Source organism: Dromiciops gliroides, chromosome 6, assembly GCF_019393635.1.
Source record: "Dromiciops gliroides isolate mDroGli1 chromosome 6, mDroGli1.pri, whole genome shotgun sequence".
In the NCBI taxonomy this organism is placed as follows: Eukaryota; Metazoa; Chordata; class Mammalia; order Microbiotheria; family Microbiotheriidae; genus Dromiciops; species Dromiciops gliroides.
The window spans coordinates 94,314,302-94,334,403 of NC_057866.1; the positions used below are offsets into that span (position 1 = coordinate 94,314,302).

Genomic DNA, 20,102 nt, shown 5'->3' on the forward strand with positions numbered 1-20,102 from the left:
TACACTTCAAGATGTCTGAAAGGTGGGGTAGCTAGGTGGTGCAGTGGGTAAAGCACCGGTCCTGGAATCAGGAGGACCTGAATTCAAATTCAGCCTCAGACACTTGACACTTACTAGCTGTGTGACCCTGGGCAAGTCACTTAACGCCTCACTGCCCTGCTCCCCCCCCCCCAAAAAAAAGATGTCTGAAAGGCAGCTGGAGATGTGAAGTTCAGAGAAGTAAAACAACTTGTCTAAAACGACATGGCTAGTGAAGGAGCAAAAATGAGATTCAAACTCGGGTCTGCCAAATCCAAATAGTTATTTCCATTATATTGCAGATGTCTCTGTTGCTCAACAACTCATTGCTCCTTCCACAGTGAGGAAGATATCATCTGTTTTTCATTCTACAACCCAACTCACTAACTAAATATAAGAGATCCAATGAATATTAATTTCTGGGTTAGATGGCAAAAGTTAATATAAAAATATTTTTCTTCAATCATCCCAACAAAATCTGTCGCGCTTTTTTATCACATAAACTATTTTTCACCATGCACAAGTATTAGGTTCTTTCTGAAAGACAAAAATACCAAACTGCTACTGAGAGTTTATCATTTAAATTTATTGTATCATTCTGACCAATTGTTACAGCAGTTTTAGTTGCTTATCATAACAAGTAGCTTTCCTATAAACAGGATGACAAATGGAAACAGAACTATGCCACAAGTTTACATTTGTTAATTTTTATGAAATCAAACCCAAGCAAGAATCATCCAAAATCCACATGACGTTCTTGGATCTAGCTGTTTAGTTTTAGGTTGCTGACACTGACAAATATTTATATAAACACATGCTAGCAGATGCAATTTTCTCAGCATCAGAGAGAAAAGCTCAGCCTGGGTTTATTTGGCTCATGGTGAATTAATGATCATAGTAGCTTATATGTTACTTGAACATGCAACTGAATATTTGCCTTTTAGCTCTTTATACCATTATTTCCCTTTTTTGTGGAGCTAAAGAGGAGTAAGAAGTCAGCAAATTTGAAATTTTTTTTTTTTGGTGAGGCAATTGGGGTTAAGTGACTTGCCCAGGGTCAAGTGTCTGAGGCAGGATTTGAACTCAGGTACTCCTGATTCCAGGGCCGGTGCTCTATCCACTGCGCCATCTAGCTGCCTCCAGATTTGAATTTAATAATAGTTATAGATTTTTATTCAATAGTCAATCTATTCTTTGGATCAAAAAACTCATCACAAACTACCATTCTTTCAGGCAAAAAGTTGCTTCCACCCCCACCTCCCCCATCCTTTTCTGCTTTCCTGATTCTTCAAAAGTCTTCTACTATATCATGTTCTTCCTTTCTTCAGAATATAAACATTACCAACAAATGTCCAAATGAATTGTTGTTGATGAAAGATGTATTTCTGATATAGTTTCAAAAGTGATCAAGTCCATCATAGAGTTATTCAAATGTATTTCATATTTAGTAAGTCCATATAAGATCAACCTGAGTTTCTCGATTACTTCAAATCTTGAAATATTTGTGGAAGATCATGTAAATAAAATGGACACATATGTAGTTATGGGCTTATTAAAGTTTCAGATAGAAACAAATTTTTTTTTTCAAGCAAAGCAGTGAAAGAGTGCTTGATTTAACACATTTTAACTGGTTAGGATCACAGGTCTACCAACTCAAACAGAAACAATTCAAAGGATATTGAGCAAGTATATTCACTTTAATTTTCTTTTCTTTTAAGACAGCTTGAATTAGGAGCCGAAGTTTAATTCATATGACCCAAAGTATGCATAAAACATCCACAAAATAAGATTGACATATCTTCTGCCTCTTTATTGGAAGGCAGAAACCAAACACATTTTTGTGTGTGTGTTTGTCCATTAAAATCTGAAAATCAGGGGGCTACTGAAATGTGTAGAGTTTTTAGATTCTGAGATTTCAAATATGGCTTTTCTATTTCTATTTATAACTTTCTTCAAAGGTATAGAATTGTTTATTATTTTGTGCTCCTGCTGTGACTATATGAAACTTTAAGGTTGTTTATAAGTGAAATTATTTTTTCTTAGAACTACCCTTTGAACCCGATAAGAAATGTCAGTGCAGGACAGTGAGGTCTTACTACTGATAGACACAATCCACATGTAGGACATTACACTTTGTTATGGAATCTCTGGTTCCATAATTCAATTAAAGGAGCAGTTACTGAAGGCATGATTTAGGAAATGATTGTCTTTTCCTATGTACACTTAAAGCATCATCAGCTAATAGTTACAAAATCCACATTTCTGTGAACGGAAAACAGGAGATGATCTATTGATTGTTTTCATCCTTTGAATCTGCTTACACACTCTGGTATAGCATGGACCAAATTTATAGTTAGGACAAGATACAAAACCTATTCCTTTAGATTTGAAAGTGGGGTTAGGAATATATTTGATATATTTTTAAATGCATATTTTAATTTCTGCATTTACATACACAGTGAGTTTCTGTGCTAAAATGTTAAAGCTAAAAATGTTGTAATTTCTGTAATAACTATATTTATACAGTGCTTTAAGATTTACACAGCAATTTATCTACAAGTATTCTGTGAGACAAGTAGCATTATCTCCATTTTATCTTCTCACTTGGCTTCACTTCTTTCTTAAAATTTTTATTTTATTTTATTTTATTTTATTTTTTGCAGGGCAATGGGGGTTAAGTGACTTGCCCAGGGTCACATAGCTAGTAAGTGTCAAGTGTCTGAGGCCGGATTTGAACTTAGGTCCTCCTGAATCCAGGGCTGGTGCTTTATCCACTGGGCCACCTAGCTGTCCCCCCTTCTAACTGTATTTTTCTATCACAGTTCTTGCTGCCTTCTCACCCAAGAGATGTTTCTGCTCCTGTTGGGGGCTCCTTCCTCCTACTGGTGAGTTCCTGCCCACAATCTCCATTTGAGGAAGTGCTGGGGGCCAACCACTGCTCACTTTTCTTGAGTCAGCTCCTGACTCTCTGGCCTTGGGCTTTTCTACCTTACCTGGATAAGGTACCTCCTCTACCGTCCTTTCACCCCTGCACTTTTTAGTACCCTTTTATGTGTTGTTCTCTCCCATTTGAATGTAAGCATTTCAGGTTTGAAACCTAAGTGTCATCCATAAGTCTTTACTGTCTCACCTAGGCCTGCTGACTTCATCTTTGCAACATCTCTAATATCCCTTCTCTCCTCTGATGTTGCCCCACTCTAGCCCAGGCCTGCACTATTGCACTATTCTGCTAGTTGGTCTATCCAACACAAGCTTCTCCTACTCCAATCCTCCATTCAAGCAATTTCCCTAACGTACAGGTCCCACGTCAAGCCCCAGCATGATAAACTATGACTCCCTATCACCTCCAGAATCAAATACAAAATCCTCTTTAAAACCTAGCACCCAGGGGCAGCTAGGGGGCACAGTGGAGAGAGCACCGGCCCTGGAGTCAGGAGGACCTGAGTTCAAATATGACCTCAGACACTTAACACTTACTAGCTGTGTGACCTTGGGCAAGTCACTTAAACCCAACTGCCTCACACACCAAAAAAAACAAAAAAACCCAAACTTAGCACCCTCTTACCCAATTTTCTTACATCTTACACAGTTCCACCCCTAAACCCTCCCACAACCAAGTTCTCATCAATACAGCAACATTGGCTTTCTTGAACAAGACTCTCCATCTCTTGGCTCCAGGGATTATCACTCACCCTCTCCCATGCCTAGCATACTCTCTCTCCTATTTTTTGTCTCCTGGCTTCCTTCAAGTGCCAGCTAAAAGACCATCTTCTACAGAAAGCCTTTCCCAAACCCTTTAAATTTTAATTTACTTTGTTGATTATTTCTTATTTAGATTGTACATAGTTGTGTGCATGCTGTCTCCCCCACTAGATTGTGAGCTCCTTGAGGACAAGACCTGTCTTTACATTTCTTGGTATCCCCAGTGCTTAGTATAGTGCCTAGCATATAGGAGGTGCTTAAAAAATGCTTGCTCACCACTGATTGACCATTCTTGCCAATTTTCTTCCATCCCTATTTAGTCCTTTCTTTGTTCTTTTACCTCCCAAGTTTGAGAGTTAACACTCTGCTTCCTCTCCTCTGGATGTTTTTTTCTTCCTAAGTGATTGCAAAGCATCAATGATTATCTCTCATTAGATTTTTGAACTTCTTGAGAGTAGGGATTGCTTTTGCCTTTTTATGTATTCCTAGTGTTTAGCACAATGGCTAGCACATAGGTAGGTGTTTAATAGATTCTTATTAACTGACCTCCATGGAGACAACTTCCAAATTTTAATCCCCAGTCTGAACATCTGTCTTTGAACTTTTAAGTATTTCCCATTGCCTATTTAAAATCTCCAAGTAAATGCTCCTAGCACTTCAAAATCAAAACCCTAAATTGAATTCTCCACTTCCCCCTCAAAATCTAATTTTCTGCCTAACTTGTTTATTTCTCTTGATAGCACCACCATATTTTTCAGTGATATGCTTTCAAAATTTTGTTATCATTTTCAACCTTACCCTTCCTTAGTCAACTGTCACACATGATACTCTCATATCTACCATTTTTCTCCCCTTTCCATTGTAAACATCCAGCTTTGGATTCTTATCACCTCTGTTGCTGATTAATATAATAGCTTCCTAACTGGTTTCACATAATATTCTTAATGTACAGGTATGATTAAGTCATTCTCCTGCTTTGGTGAACAGCTTCCTCATTAGTATATCAAGTAAAATGCAAACTTTATAGCCTAACATTCAAGGCCCTACATAGCCTGGTTCTAGTCTTATTTCCCATTACTTCCTTCATGTACTCTATGCTCCAAATTTGTCCATTCATAATTCTCTGACCTCTTCATGCTCTCTTCTACCTCAATACAATCATTTGTACACACTCCACATACCTAACTCTACCTTCAAAACTCAGTTCAAGTAATACCTCTCCTCCATGAAGCTTCCCCAACTAGAAGTAGTTCCTTTCTCTAAGAATCTCATAAAAGTATGTTCTATGCATTTAATGATGTTCTAAATTGTAATACAGCACCTGGTCACCATATTAGCTGTCAGCTAATGAATATTTTGGCTGAAGTAATTCTCAAAGATCAATTATTAAATGAGAGTAGTTATAATATTCATCAGCACTGAGAATATCTACTGATGAAAGACTGTTACGTGAAATATCAAATATTAAAGTTCACAAAACCACAAAGGATTGTAGGATCACAGAAGTTGGAAGGTACTGCAGATAAAATTTTGTTTAACACTTTTATTTTATAGATGAAGAAGAAACCCAGGAAGGTAATAAGTGACAAAGCTGGGATATGAACACAGGTCCTCTGACTGCAAATTATCTGTATGCCTATCTCCTCCCTCCAAACAGCCTTAATCCAAGGCTGTCAAGCTCCTAGAAGGCAAAGACTGGCATTTCATGGGTGTACAGTAAGCTCTTAATGTTTTTTTTGAGTTTAGCTATCACCCCCAAAAAGCAGTAGAAAGTAAAGGAAATGAATGTTGTTTCTTGGCAGTTGCTTTGGGAAAACATCTTACAGGAAAGATGTTGGAATTGTAGAAAATGACTAATTTAAATTAATTTGGGAAAAGAAAATTTAAATCAGTAAAAGGTACTAATTAGCATATTTTGAATATATGGTAAACTATTAACAGTATATAGAAGTCTTATGGAAACTTGTTTCACTAAAGAATTTGATATGTTACTAAGTGTATTTATTTATTTATTTTGTTTTTGTTTTTTGTTTTGGTGTGAGGCAATTGGGGTTAAGTGACTTGCCCAGGGTCACAAAGCTAGTAAGTATTAAGTGTCTGAGGCTGGATTTGTACTCAGGTCCTCCTGACTCCAGGGCCGGTGCTCTATCCACTGCACCACCTAGCTGCCCCTAAGTGTTCTTATTTAAAAAGTACTTCTAAAATGTTTCAGGGTGAGTCAAAATAGTATGTTCTTTGATAATTGTATTATTTCACTAGCAATTCTACTTTATAGATTATTTAATAAAATTACTAATAATTTCTAACATAAAATATATATCTACTTTGAGCTGACCTTTTTTTTTTTTTTTGCAGGGCAACGAGAGTTAAGTGACTTGCCCAGGGTCACACAGCTAGTCAAGTGTCAAGTGTCTGAGGTTGGATTTTAACTCAGATCCTCCTGAATCCAGGGCCGGTGCTTTATCCACTGCAACAACTAGCTTCCCCTTTAAGCTGACTTTTTCCTATTTTTTTTTTAAATTTTAGTGGGGCAATGAGGGTTAAGTGACTTGCCCAGGGTCACACAGCTAATAAGTGTCAAGTGTCTGAGGCCGGACTTGAACTCAGGTACTCCTGAATCCAGAGCCGGTACTTTACCCACTGCGCTACCTAGCTGCCCCTTAAGCTGACTTTTGATATATTCTGTAGCAATCATAAAGACAGAAATATTACAAAAATGAGCCCCAATGAAAACTAAAAAGAAATTTTTATAAATTACATTTCAATAGCATAAAGGATCTTCCTATCATGACACAGCTTTTTTAAATGCACAGAATGGGCCTCCTGAACAGCTGGTTTCCACGCTAGAGTTCCTCTGCTGAAAGAGAAGGGACCTTCACATTAATTCTTACCTGTAAACAATTCTTTCCCTTTGTAAATCTTCCAAGCCACAGCACAGCTCTGCAGCATAGAATATGGCCCTCTCTTCATCCAAGCCAGGGTTTCCCATGTTGTATATGTGGAACTTCAAATCGCCTCCATTCATGATGGTTAGTACTAAACACAGGGCATCCTTTGTTTCATATGTGTAGGATAAACTAACCTAAAAACAAAAAGACCTGAAATAACCATTCATTCCCTCTAATTTATCTTTCTAATTTGTCTGAAAACAAAACAAAACAAAACGCAAAAGAGAAGAAGACATGCAAAGACTACAATTAAGCAAATACAATCAGGAAGATTTTATCAGACAAAGAAGAACAAGCTTGATACATGGCCACATAAAGTTATCATAACAACAACCTAAGAATCATTCAAGTTATAATTGTTTTGAATTTTAAAAGGTCCAACTTGATATGTAAATAAAAATAGAGCCAGATGACTACTAAAACAAATAAGATCACACTCAGATGAAAAGAATATCCTCCATCTCTGTGAAATTAGTGAAAATTCAATGGTTACTTATTACTTGAATTGTTTACAATATCTGAATTAAACTTTATTTTTCTTAAATATCTGGGAATTTGTTACATATTTCATGTATAATAGATGATTTATTGTTATACTACTGGAAAAATTTAATTGATGCTTAGTTATCAGTAAAATATTATAGTGTAAAAGGGTGCTATCAACATATACTGGATCCTTTACCAGTTACTGCATTGTTATCTTTACTATTTTATGATTGTTTCATGAAAAGATGTAAGTACCTATATAATATTTTTGGACAGAAAAATCAGAAGATACTCAGTAGCTAAGGGGAGAGGTATTTCGGGCTTTAACAAGGGTAGAAGCCATGTGAGCAATAAGAAGAGGAAAGATATGTTATGGTGGTAGAAGTGGCAAGACTTGGAAATTGTCCTAATATTGGGGTGAGGAGAGAAGGAAAGGGAAAAGTCAAAGATTACTTCAAGCTTGCAAACCCATCTTACTGGAAGGCTGACAATGCTCTTGAAACAAATAGGCAAGTTAGAAGAAATGTGGGTTTTAAGGAAGATGATTAAAAGTTCCGTTTCTGATGCAATGAATTTGAGTTGCCTATGGGATACCCCATAGATGTTCAGAGAAGTAGTTAGTAGTCTAGGACTGGAGCTCAGGAGAGAGATGAGAGCTGGACATATAGATTTGGCAGTCACCTGCAGAGAGCTAACTGAGCCCATGGGAACTCGTGAGCTTACAAAGAGACAAAAGAAGGCCTAAGATAGAGTCCTAGGACATAATCATAAAGAGGGGGAGGATCATGAATGATGATCCTGTGAGGAATAATAAGGTATAGTCAAACAAGAAGGAGAACTAAGAGAGATGAGTGTTACGAAGAAAGAAATAGTCATAGATTTAGACTGTGAGCTCCTTGAGGGCAGAGACTGGTTTTTATTAATAGGAATAATTAAGTATAATCAAAAGGTACTTATGTGTAAGTGCTATGCAGATATTAAATACCTAGAATAACTGGGAAAAAAACTAAAATGAAACACAATGGAATAGAACAATGTGAAATACAGCATTTCCTTCAAAGGAAATAAGCAAATCTGTATACAATATTTCTTTTTCTTTCTTTTTTTTTTTTTTTGCGGGGCAATGGGGGTTAAGTGACTTGCCCAGGGTCACACAGCTAGTAAGTGTCAAGTGTCTGAGGCTGAATTTGAACTCAGGTCCTCCTGACTCCAGGGCCGGTGCTCTATCCACTGTGCCACATAGCTGCCCCAGTATACAATATTTCAATACAATTATTTTCATAATTTAAGGATTTATGATTTCTTCTACATGGGAGCTCCTAATTAGGATTGAAAATGTTGCTTTAAGTCTTTGTGGACACTTTCATAAATCGCTATGGCTAAAATACTTGTCACTTGGTTGCCAACCTTCTGGTTAAGTCTCTCTGAATTCAGCTAAAGTGGTCAATGGGAAAGAGACATAGAGTCTGCTGCCTGTCCTATATCTGAATACTTTCTAGCTTGAAAATATCTATAATCTTGTGGACTGCTGACATAGTCTTCAAGAATAAGGCATCACCTATACAACCCTATGTCAGAGAAGGGCTTTAAATAGAATTTACCCCTAACCAATTTTTCAGAAAGAAATGCAGATGTCCATGTATATCTAAGACACCAGAGATATAAATGCCCTGTTTATTAAGTGGTTAAATCAAAACAATTAAAAAATTTTAAATGGGCATACACAGCTAGTTAAGAGCATTTTTTTTTTCACCTGGGATTTTAAAAGTGATAAAAGGGTAAGGACTCCTCTGATGTTCAAAACCAATGAGTTTTTTTCCATGAATGACAAATTATATATATATATATATATATATATATATGTGTGTGTGTGTGTGTGTGTGTATGTATGTATATACACACACATATGCATGTATATGTATACACACACACGCACATACACACACACATATAAACATTTATCTACCTTTGCTAGATAGGAGTAAGGGAAATATTCTAGTCAAAAGAAAACAGCTTAAAATTTGATAGTTTTTAAAATGCAGAAAGGGTTGTTCTTGGGGTTGTTTTTTTTGGCAGGGATGTCATTTTTACTGGATCCTAATGTGAATTAATGGCCATGGATAGTTTAAGAATAAAAAAAGATTATTTCTTAGCATTGTATACAACTAAACCTACTGTTATGTCCTTATCTTTGATGTAAGGTTCAAAGGGATTAAACTCTTTTTTTAATTTTAATTTTTTGGGTTTAGCAACAACCATTTATTTCATTTTCCATTTACATGTAAGGGTAGTTTTCAACATTCATTTTCATAAGATTTAGAATTCCAAATTTTTCTTCCTCCCTCCCTTTCTTCCCTCTTCCACAAGATGGCAACCAGGTTATATATGTACAATCCACAAGTGTTCTTTTTTATCAGTTCTTTCTATGGGGGTGCATAGTAAGCTTCCTCATTAGTTCCTTGGGATTGTCTTGGATCATTGCACTGCTGAGAGTAGTTAAGTCATTCATAATTGCTCAGTGAACAATACTGCTGTCACTATGCACAATGTCTTCCCAGCTCTGCTCACTTCACTATACATCGATGTTCATTAGTCTTTCCAGGTTTTTCTGGGATCATCCTGTTTGTCATTTCCTGTAGCAGCACAATATTATTCCACTACAATCATACAGCACAGCTTTTTCCATCATTCCTCAATTGATGGACATTCCCTCGATTCCCAATTCTTAGCCTCCACCAAGAGTTGCTATAAATATTTTTTGTACAATTTTCCCCCTTTTCTCTTTTTCATGATTACTATTGTTAACTGCTTCCCTTCCATCCTATTCCCTTCCCCATGATTATTCCATTATCCATCTTCTTTCATCCCATCACTCTTCAAAAGGGATTTGCTTCTGTCTGTCCCCTCCCCTACTCTGCCCTTCCTTCTCTTGCCCCTCTCTCTTTATCCCCTTCCCCATCTACTTTCCTACTGGGTTAGAGAGATTACTCCACCCAATTGAGTGTGTACATTATTCCCTCTTTGAGCCAATTCTAATGAGATTGAGGTCTTTGAGCCAATTCTGACGAGTGTTAGGTTCATTTACTGCCCAGATTAAACAGATTACTCCACCCAGTTGGGCATGTGTGTGTTAGTCCCTGCTTGAGGCAGCTCTGATGAGTTTTAAGTCTTTGAGCCTTTTCTGATAAGTGTAAAATTCATTTACTGCCCTGCTCCTCTCCCATCTCTTCCCCCACTCCATAAGCCTTTTCCTGTTTCTTTCATGTAGGATTTCACCTCTGCCCTTCCCCCTCCCCCAGTGAATTCCCTTCACCCCTGAATTTAACCCTAAAGATATCATCACCTAGCTAAGTGACACAGTGGACAAAGCATCACCCCTGGACCCAGGGGGATCCCAGCCAAAACCTGGCCTCAGACACAAGACAGTCCCCCACTGTACTACCCCAGGTATGTCTCCCAGCTCCAATTTTTTATGGTTCTCTAGGGTCTTGTATTTGAAAGTCAAATTTGCCATTCAGTTCAGGTCTTTTCATTATAAATATCTGAAAGTCTTCTTTTTCATTAAAGTCCCATTTTTTCTGCTGAAAGATTATGCTGAGTTTTGCTGGGTAGGTGATTCTTGGTTGCAATCTCATTTCCTTTGCCCTTTGGAATATCATATTCCATGCCCTCCAGTCCTTTAATGTAGAAGCTGCTAGATCTTATGCTATCCTGACTGGGGCTCCACAGTACTTGAATAATTTCTTTTTGGCAGCTTGCAATATTTTCTCCTTGACCTGAGAGCTCTGGAATTTGGCTATAATATTCCTAGGAGTTTTCCTTTTGGGATCTCTTTCTGGAAGTGATCGGTGGATTCTTTCAATTTCTATTTTAGCTTCTTCTTCTAGAATTTCAGGGCAATTTTCCCTGAGGATATCTTGGAAGATGGTGTCTAAGCTCTTTCCTTGATCATGGTTTTCAGGTAGACCAATGATTTTCAAATGATCTCTCCTAGACCTATTTTCCAGGTCAGCAGTTTTTCCCAGAATATATTTCACATTGCCCTCTATTTTTTTATTCATTTGGATTTGCTTTATTGTGCCTTGGTTTCTCATAAAGTCACTGGCTTCCATTTGTTCAATCCTAATTCTTAGGCAATTATTTTCATCAGAGAGCTTTTGTACCTCCTTTTCCATTTGACTTTTCAAGCTGTTGACTTTTTTCTCATGTCTTTCCTGCATCACCCTCATTGCTCTTTCCATTTTTTCCTCTACCTCTCTAACTTTATCTTCAAAGTCCTTTTTGAGCACCTCTATGGCCTGAGACCAATTCGTATTTTTCTTGGAAGCTTTAGATATAGGGGCCCTGATGTTGACATCTTCCTCTGAGGGTGCACCTTGATCTTCCTTGTTACTGAAGAAACTTTCTATGTTCCTCACCTTTCTCTGTCTGCTCATTTTGACTTTTAGCTCCTTAAAGTGGGGCACTATTTCCAGGCTGCAGTATCCCAAGCTTAAGAAGTCCCAGGTGGTATGATTTAAGGAGAATCAGGTTCTTCACTCCCCCAGCCTGTTTCCTGGTCCTAGATGACCCCAGCCCATCCTGCTAATCAATCGGCTTTGTGTGTTGTGGTTGTTAGCTCTGATGAGCCTGTGCCCCTCCCCAACCTGGGCCACTGCTACTCAAGCCTACCTCCTGGTTCTCAGCAGGGGTATAAAATCCAAGTTCTGCCTTAGCACTAGCATAGACCCCTATAGTCTCCCCCCTGCCCAGAGCTTAGCCCACTCACCAGTTTGTGAGCTTAGTTCCAGACAACACTGGCGCTTCAGCTGATTCAGAGGCTTTGGGGGTCTGCTTCTCTGGTGAGGCCTTCCTGGGACTGGATCTGTGTCAGGGTGACTGTGGGGTTGTGCTCGACTCCTGTATTAGCACAGCAGCATCCTCCTTCTGACCTTCCAAGCTGTTCTTGGTTAGAAGATGATTTCAGCACATTCTTCTGTGGGTTTTGCTGCTCTGGGCATTTTCCTATGGCGTTATTTGGATGTTTTTTTGAGTGATCGTGTCATGAGTTCAGGAGCTCACTGCCTTTTGGGATTAAACTCTTTTAACTGAAAGTCAACTGAAATTTATGTATTTAAGTATTATCCAAATTGACATGGTACCCAGGGAGATTCTTAGTGAATACTACTGGAATTCAAATTTCCCTTTCAATTCAATCTTTTCGGTTTACTAAGCTAATTCTTATTAGTTATTGTTACCCATAACCTCATCAGGGGTATGATTCAATAACCAGGAAACTAGAACCTCCTTACAAAATGACTTGCAAGGATAATTTTTAAAAAGAATACATTTTCAGTGCTCTTGAAATTCATTATTTAACATTTCTCAGTGCAATTGGGTCTAAAAGGCTAAAAGACTGAGTCAAAAAGATTAAGACGAACTGTCAAGGAAGATATTCAATTAAAAAGACAATTCTTATTTTTTAAGAAGCATTACACAGAAGCATTTTAAGAAGAAAAAAATGTAATAGGCAGTTTTCCACAAGTACTTATAAGTACTCTTATCAATCACTAAAATGCAGAGCACTGTGCAAAAGAATTACCTAGACCTACACCCTGTTCTAGAAAATGTCTATATTTTAAGTCTTAGGAACATGAAAATGAGGAATACTTCAGAATAAAACCAATACATGAATAATAGTAAGGTATTTACCAAACACAAAGGTCAAAGGCACATTTATTTCTAGGGCAAAAGACAAGAATAAATTTGGATGGATGTGAGAGTATGAAAAGCTGTAGAAATCTAACATCTGCAGCAGACTCCAGCAGGTATCTGAAAAGGGTGAAGTTTCATGGATCTGAGTGGTGCATGTGAATAAGTTGGAGAGGAAAAACCAAAAGGGCATCCCAGGTATTGCTTCTGAGAAGAATCAGCAGGAACAAAATGAATATATGGAGGTGTCATTGGGCAATTATGCATGAGACCTAGATAAAACGAGGGAGGAAAATAATTCGGGTACTTTGATGTGTACTCAGCACACACTGGCATTTACTTAGTGACAATGACTGATAAAAAACGTCTGACAAATGTGCAGGATAACAGGAAGTCACCCCAACACAGAGGAAGGGGGCAATATGGAAAGCGAAGCTTGGTGGCAGTATAAGAAGAAATTCTATGAGGTAGTGCTGGAAGGAGAAAAATAGGGTGAGATGGCTCTAATATAGCAGACCAGGGGAGAGAGGACCATAGCTCAAATCAAAGCAGTCATACATACAGATGATGCACAAAAGGGATAGTACGATTTGCCATCTGTTCCAAAGTCTGAAGGTAAATTTAAAATAATCCTCAGGTTCCTGGAATTGTATGCTAGATGGATAATGCTAATGTCAACTATGGAAGAGAATTAAGGTGTACATATAATCATTCCTGATAACTGATAATTTATCATTTAATGGTTTCATATCTATTATATCCCATTTAATCCATATAACAATCTACCTATATCTCAGTAAAGTGGACATTTGGCAAGATACCTTGTCTCCAAAGAGCAATTTGGAACCATGCCCAAAAGGCTATAAAACTGTGCATACCCTTTGACCCAGCAATATGAAACCACTACTAGGTCTGTATCCCAAAGAGATTATAAAAATGGGAAAAAGACCCACATATACAAATTGAGGGAATGCTCATCAACTGGGGAATGGTTAAATAAGTTGTAGTAGATGAATGTAATGGAATATTATTATGCTGTAAGAAATGAGCAGAACCAAGAGAACCTTGTACACAGTACCAACAACATTGTGTGATGATCAACTGTGATAGACTTAGCTCTTTTCAGCAGTACAATGATCCTAGGCAATGCCAAAAGACTCATGGTGGAAAATGCTCTCCACATCCAGAAAAAAAGAACTATGGAGTTTAAATGCAGATTGAAGCTACTATTTTTATTTTTTGTTGTTGTTATTTCTTCTTTCTCATGTTTTTTCCTTTTTTTCTGATTCTTTGTTTACAACATGACTAATGTGGAAATATGTTTAACATGATTGTAATGTATAACCTATATCAGATTGTTTCCTGACTTCGGGGGTTGGGGGGGGGGAAGGGAAGGGAAGGTAGGAGAAAAATTTAGAACTCAAAAATCTAACAAAAGTGAATGTGAAAACTATCTTTACATGTAACTGGAAAAAAATTAATGTCTGGCAAAAAAAAGTTAAAAAAAAAGACTGAAGAGACTGCATCTCTTACTGAATTGCTGAAACAATAGGGATGTCTTGATGGGAAAAGATAAGCTTTAGCATGGCATGGGAACTTCTTTCTAATATTTAAAGTGTCATCAATCCATTGACCCATTGACAGGTAGCATGCTGGTGCCAATAAATGTCATCTTATACAGAGAAAAAAAATGAAATAAAATGTCTCAAAAGAAAGAAGGCTGATATATAAGACTAAGTTTATTGATAAGAAAAAGACTTGTCCACACAGGTAATTAAATCCATCAAAGTAAATATTACTTAAGTTCTGTAAAATAAGAAGTCTAAGCGATCAAGGACTATGCTCTGAGGGACTCTTACTATGAAAGTGAAGAAGTTTGAGACAGAGCCACTGAAAAGACACTGCATACAGGAACATTGAAAGGCAGGGTTATTTTACGGAAGGGGTGATTTATTATCAATGTTACTTGAAAGTATCAAATACTTTAGAGAAGTAAAATAAGTTAAGACACTAATTGTCTACTGCATATGTCAGTTAGGAGGTGGATTATAAGTGTGGATCTCTGCTTCATTACTGGGTAAGCAACTAAACAATAAAGTAACTACAACTGAGTTAGCTACTACGTTCTTTACTTTAGGAGCTTAGATGAAGGAGAGAAATGGAAAAATATAGAATAAAAAAAGTATCAGTTTTGATTTCTTAAGGATGAACATTATAGGTTGAAGAGAAGACAATACAGATTACAAATGCTAAAAGGTGACTGAAAAGATAAATGGAGATGCATTCATTCATCTGTGATATCATCAATGGAGATATTCATTTTAATAATGTAGACACACATTTGTGCCTTCTCATCCCATGTGATTCTTATCCATGTCCTGTAAATTATCTACTAATGTCTTTGGGACCTTCTCCTAGGGTTTTTGGTATTACATTAACACAAATTGGGTAAATGGGTTGTCTACTGGTTATTGCTTACTGTTTTTCCTATTTCCTTCTCCAGCTCATTTTACAGTTGAGGAAACTGAGGCAAACAGGGTTAAGTGACTAGCCCAGGGTCACATAGCTAGTGTCTGAAGCCATATTTGAACTCAGGAAGATGAGTTCTCCAGACTCCAGTCCTGGCACTCTATGCACTGTGGCACCACCTGTTGCCCAATGAACCTTTGGGACATGCAACTTTAATTTTTAGGAGGGTTATCATACTACATGATTTAGAGCAATGCAACATCGCCAGAAAAATACTGATGTTAAAAACATAAGCTTTTGTTTCAGGGATAAATTTGGTGCTATTAAAAGTAGAAAACATTCCCTTATGCAATGCAGTCTCTTTTCCTCCCCTATTCAATTATAAGCACAGTTTACTGTCCATCTGAAGTATATTTTTGAATGGCAAGTTCTACTTACCGTCCATCCAACTGAATATCATAGTCTGGACAACACGCATTTTTATTCCCTTGATTTCACTTATGTGGATCATTAGGTCAAAGATCTATCACTAATAGGGAATTCTCCAAACACCCATTTTATGGATTGAATGACGCTAATGATTAGCTGTCAGACAAAGTCATATAGCTCGTTGAATCTTTCAAGGAATCTTCTATCATTTTAACATCTACATTCAAGGGGAGCTCTTACAGTAGCATTTTGTTTTGAACCAAATGCTTTTCAAAGCCAACAAATAATAAACAAAGTTGGAACTAGTATTCTCCACACCTTTCAGGCAACAATGTAATTATAAAAGCCTATAGTCTGCTATAGAATATCACTTACAAAGGACTTCTCTTCTCACATCTTTATTAAACATACTTAATATACATGAATATACAGACACTTAACATACACTGAATATACATGTTGATCTTTCTTGTACATTTATAGAGATAAGAACCTAGGCAAATGAGTCAGTAGTTAATATTTTCATTGTTACTTTTTCTAATAATAATGTCCATAATTTTCTCTAAGTATCTGCTACCTTCCCTCTTTCAGATATAATGTCATATTTCTATTACTGTTTGACATTTAAATCTCTTTAAAACCAGGCACAAACCTATCTTTCCAACCTTAATATGCATACTCCCTTACAAGCACTCCCTAGTCTAGTCAAAGCAGTCTACAGTTCCTCATAAAAGATGTAACACCTCCCATCTCTGAGTTTGTTCAGGCTGTACCCACTGCTTGGAATATGATCCCTTCTCACCTAGGCCTCTTGGAATCCCAAATTTTCTTCAAAGCTTAGTTCAAATATCAATTATATGAGGCCTTCCCTAATTCCTTCAGCTACTGGTACTTCTCCCCAACCAAGTTACCTTGTATTTTTTATATATTTCTATGTCTCTCCCAATAGAACATAAGTTTCTTGAGAGCAGGGCCTGTTTCATTTTTATCTCTGTATTCTAGCACCCAGTATGGTTACTAGCATGTATACAAGGTGCCTAATAAATCCTTGATGATTGTTATCTTGAGAATTGATTTCTCACTGCCCTCAAAACTATTTCACTTCCAGGATGGATCTCCACTGTGTAGATATGGTCTGGTTCACCGCACTGTCTGGTCTTGTTTACTTTAGAATCATTTCTATTTCCTCACACTGTGATGATGGGAAAAGTTTCTTACAAAGCAGATCTTTTACATTTTCCTCTCATATGTTGGTTTTTCCTTGTTCTGTCTTCTAGAATATAAGATTCTTTAGGAAAGAAACTATTTTACTTTGTTAATATATCTTCAACATTTATCACAATGCCGTGCATAGAGTAGGCATTTAATAAATACTTAATAATAAACTGAGTCGGGCAGCTAGGTGGCGCAGTGGATAAAGCACCAGCCCTGGATTTAGGAGGACCTGGGTTCAAATCTGGCCTCAGACACTTGACACTAGCTGTGTGACGCTGGGCAAGTCACTTAACCCTCATTGCCCCCCCCCCAAAGGAAAAAAAAATAATAAACTGAGTCCTTAAAGACTCTAAGGATGATCTGGCTTAAGCAATTTAATCAATATTCGTATAAACTTGCTTTTCCTAATACCACTTCTCACAATTGTAACGATTGGAATGACGCCACCTGCTGGAGACTTACTGTAGAAGAGTTCCGCCCATGAAGCGAAGGTCTTTGAGGGCAAGACCAGGAGTCTTTTTTTTGGCATCAGGAAGTGATGTTGGGTAGTAGGAGGAAGAAGGAAGTGACTAGCGCTGTTTGGCTCTCTTGCCTTTGGACTCTGGTGGAGAGCGGAGCTAGAAATGTGCTCTCCGTTTAATAGATAGGAATCTAGGCCTTTCTCTCTCTTTACCAAATTCTTATTCTCCTTAATAAATGCTTAAAAGTCTAACTCTTGCTAAAGCTTATAATTTATTGGCGACCACTCATTAGATATTTTAGACAGTTTAGCTAGAATTTTAGCCCTTAACACAATTTTGTGAAGTGATACTGTTCCATAGTTTTCCTCTGTCTTCCACAGTACTTTTTTTTTGGGGGGGAGGGGTGTTGTGAGGCAATTGGGGTTAAGTGACTTGCCCAGGGTCACGTAACTAGTAAGTGTTAAGTGTCTGAGGCCAGGTTTTGAACTCAGGTCCTCCTGACTCCAGGGCTGGTGCTCTATCCACTGCACCACCTAGCTGCCCCCTTCCACAGTACATTTTAATAAACATATATATTATAAACCACTGTTGCCACTAAATTTCTTCACCTGTCAGGTAGAGCCTTCTTGTTATAGGCAATGACTTAGTACAATTAATGTGATAGTCTGCAGTAATATTCTTTTGTCATTTCTTATTTTTTTTGTGGTCAATACACGTGTATGTGTGTGTGTATATAAATAAATTCAAGCTGGCATTGTTCTTAATTGCACATTAGCTTGTTTTCATTTTTATTCTTTCTTATAATTTGGTAATGATTTTGATTTTGGCTTTAAACAAGCTGATGGTCTGACTGAATACAGATAGATGATTCTGAAATGATTCCTATATAAGTAATCAGTCTGTTTCTGGCAAGATAAAGTCATATTTCGTTTTATTGAAGAAAGTTTTCATAGTATATAGGCATGGGGGCAGCTAGGTGGCACAGTGGATAGAGCACCGGCTCTTGATTCAGGAGGACCTGAGTTCAAATCTGACCTCAGGCACTTAACACTTATTAGCTGTGTGACCCTGGGCAAATCACTTAACCCCAATTGCCCAGTCAAAAAAAAAAAAGCAACATAGTATATAGGCATGTTATTTTTGTGTAATCTAAAGCATAGAATCAAATGGCCTAACACATTCTTGACACCCTATCCGATGCCCATCATTGCATTCAAGTCACTAAGAATTAAAGTATATACCAACTTAATGTGGAGGGTCTTATAAAATTCTTCACTGAATTTCTCTACTTCCTTGTCCATTAAAACACCTGCTGGAACACAACCTACAAAATTCTCGTGGTGACTTTTTTGTAAATGTTTATTAAGATCCCTGCAACATGAAATGATCAAGTGTCCCATGAAATAATGTATCTTGTTTCTTTTTGGTACATAGGAAAACCAACACCAATTCCAAGGAGAGCCTGTAAGCTAGCCTTTCTTTTAGATACAACTTACTTTTGTCTCCTGGCTTTATATATTGTGAGAAATCAGTATTGATAAGGGTTGGTTCCTTCATTGATTCAATAAATCTCATATTTCAAGAGGACCAATAGCTACCAGTCAGTCAACAAACATTTACTAAGGTGTCTATGATGTTCTAGGCACTGTGCCAAGAGCTGGGGATACAAAGAAAGGTAGAAGACAGTACCTATTCTTTAGGACCTCCAAGTCTAATGGGAGACACAACATGCAAACCACTACATATAAACAAGCTATATACAGGATAAGGTGGATATAGTCAACAGAGGAGAGGCACTGGGACTGAGTGAGATTAAAATGTTAAATCTTAAAACACATTTTAGGTCATCTAGGTTTAGGTGATGCCTGAAGGAAATAAAATCATATCTATCTTATGTTTTAGGATTCTCTCCAACCAACACTCCTCAACAAAACTTAAGTTAAAATGGAAATGAGGTTGTGCAGTGACAGATATATATATATATATATATATATATATATATATATATATATATACACACACACATTTTGGCAGGGCAATGGGGATTAAATGACTTGCCCAGGGTCACACAGCTAGTAAGTGTCAAGTGTCTGAGTCCGGATGTGAACTCAGGTACTCCTGAATCCAGGGCCAGTGCATTATCCACTGCACCACCTAGCCATCCTGACAGCAATATTTTTTGATGAAGAATTGTGAATGACAACTATTCTCAGAAATATAATGATCCAAGACAAATACAAAGGCCTTATGAAGCATACTATCCACCTCCAAAGAAAGAACTGATTATTGATTGAACACAGACTGAAGGATGCAATTTTTCATTTTCTTTCATTTTTTTCTATTATTTGACCCTTATACAAAATGACTATAGATATGTTTTACATAATTGCACATGTATAACCTATATCTGATTGCCTAGTGCCTCAGGGATGGGGCATAGGAGGGAGGGACAAAATTTGAAATTCAAAACTTTAAATAAAAATGTTTATTATTTTAAAGAAAGAAATGAGGTAAATGGTTTTATTTTTAGGAAATATTTTAGAGTCCTGGAATCCATTTCATATATCTTTTACAGCACCGAATTTCACTTCTTAATGGCAGGATTAGGCACAGTATAGAAAATATCTCAATGTGATATTTTTAACAACACATACAAATTCATAAATTATAAAAGCAACATCAA

The 20,102-nt window shown here is 37.2% G+C and overlaps 1 protein-coding gene across 3 annotated transcripts in view; it reads right to left on the minus strand.

Annotated features, from left to right (window-relative positions):
- Positions 1–20,102, minus strand: part of GRK4 (G protein-coupled receptor kinase 4) — a 136,138-nt gene that overhangs the window by 30,390 nt on the left and 85,646 nt on the right. For all 3 annotated transcript variants that reach the window (XM_043972583.1, XM_043972584.1, XM_043972585.1), the window contains one exon: positions 6,612–6,802. In XM_043972583.1, the coding sequence (XP_043828518.1) occupies positions 6,612–6,802 (191 nt within the window). The remainder of the gene's footprint in view (positions 1–6,611; positions 6,803–20,102) is intronic.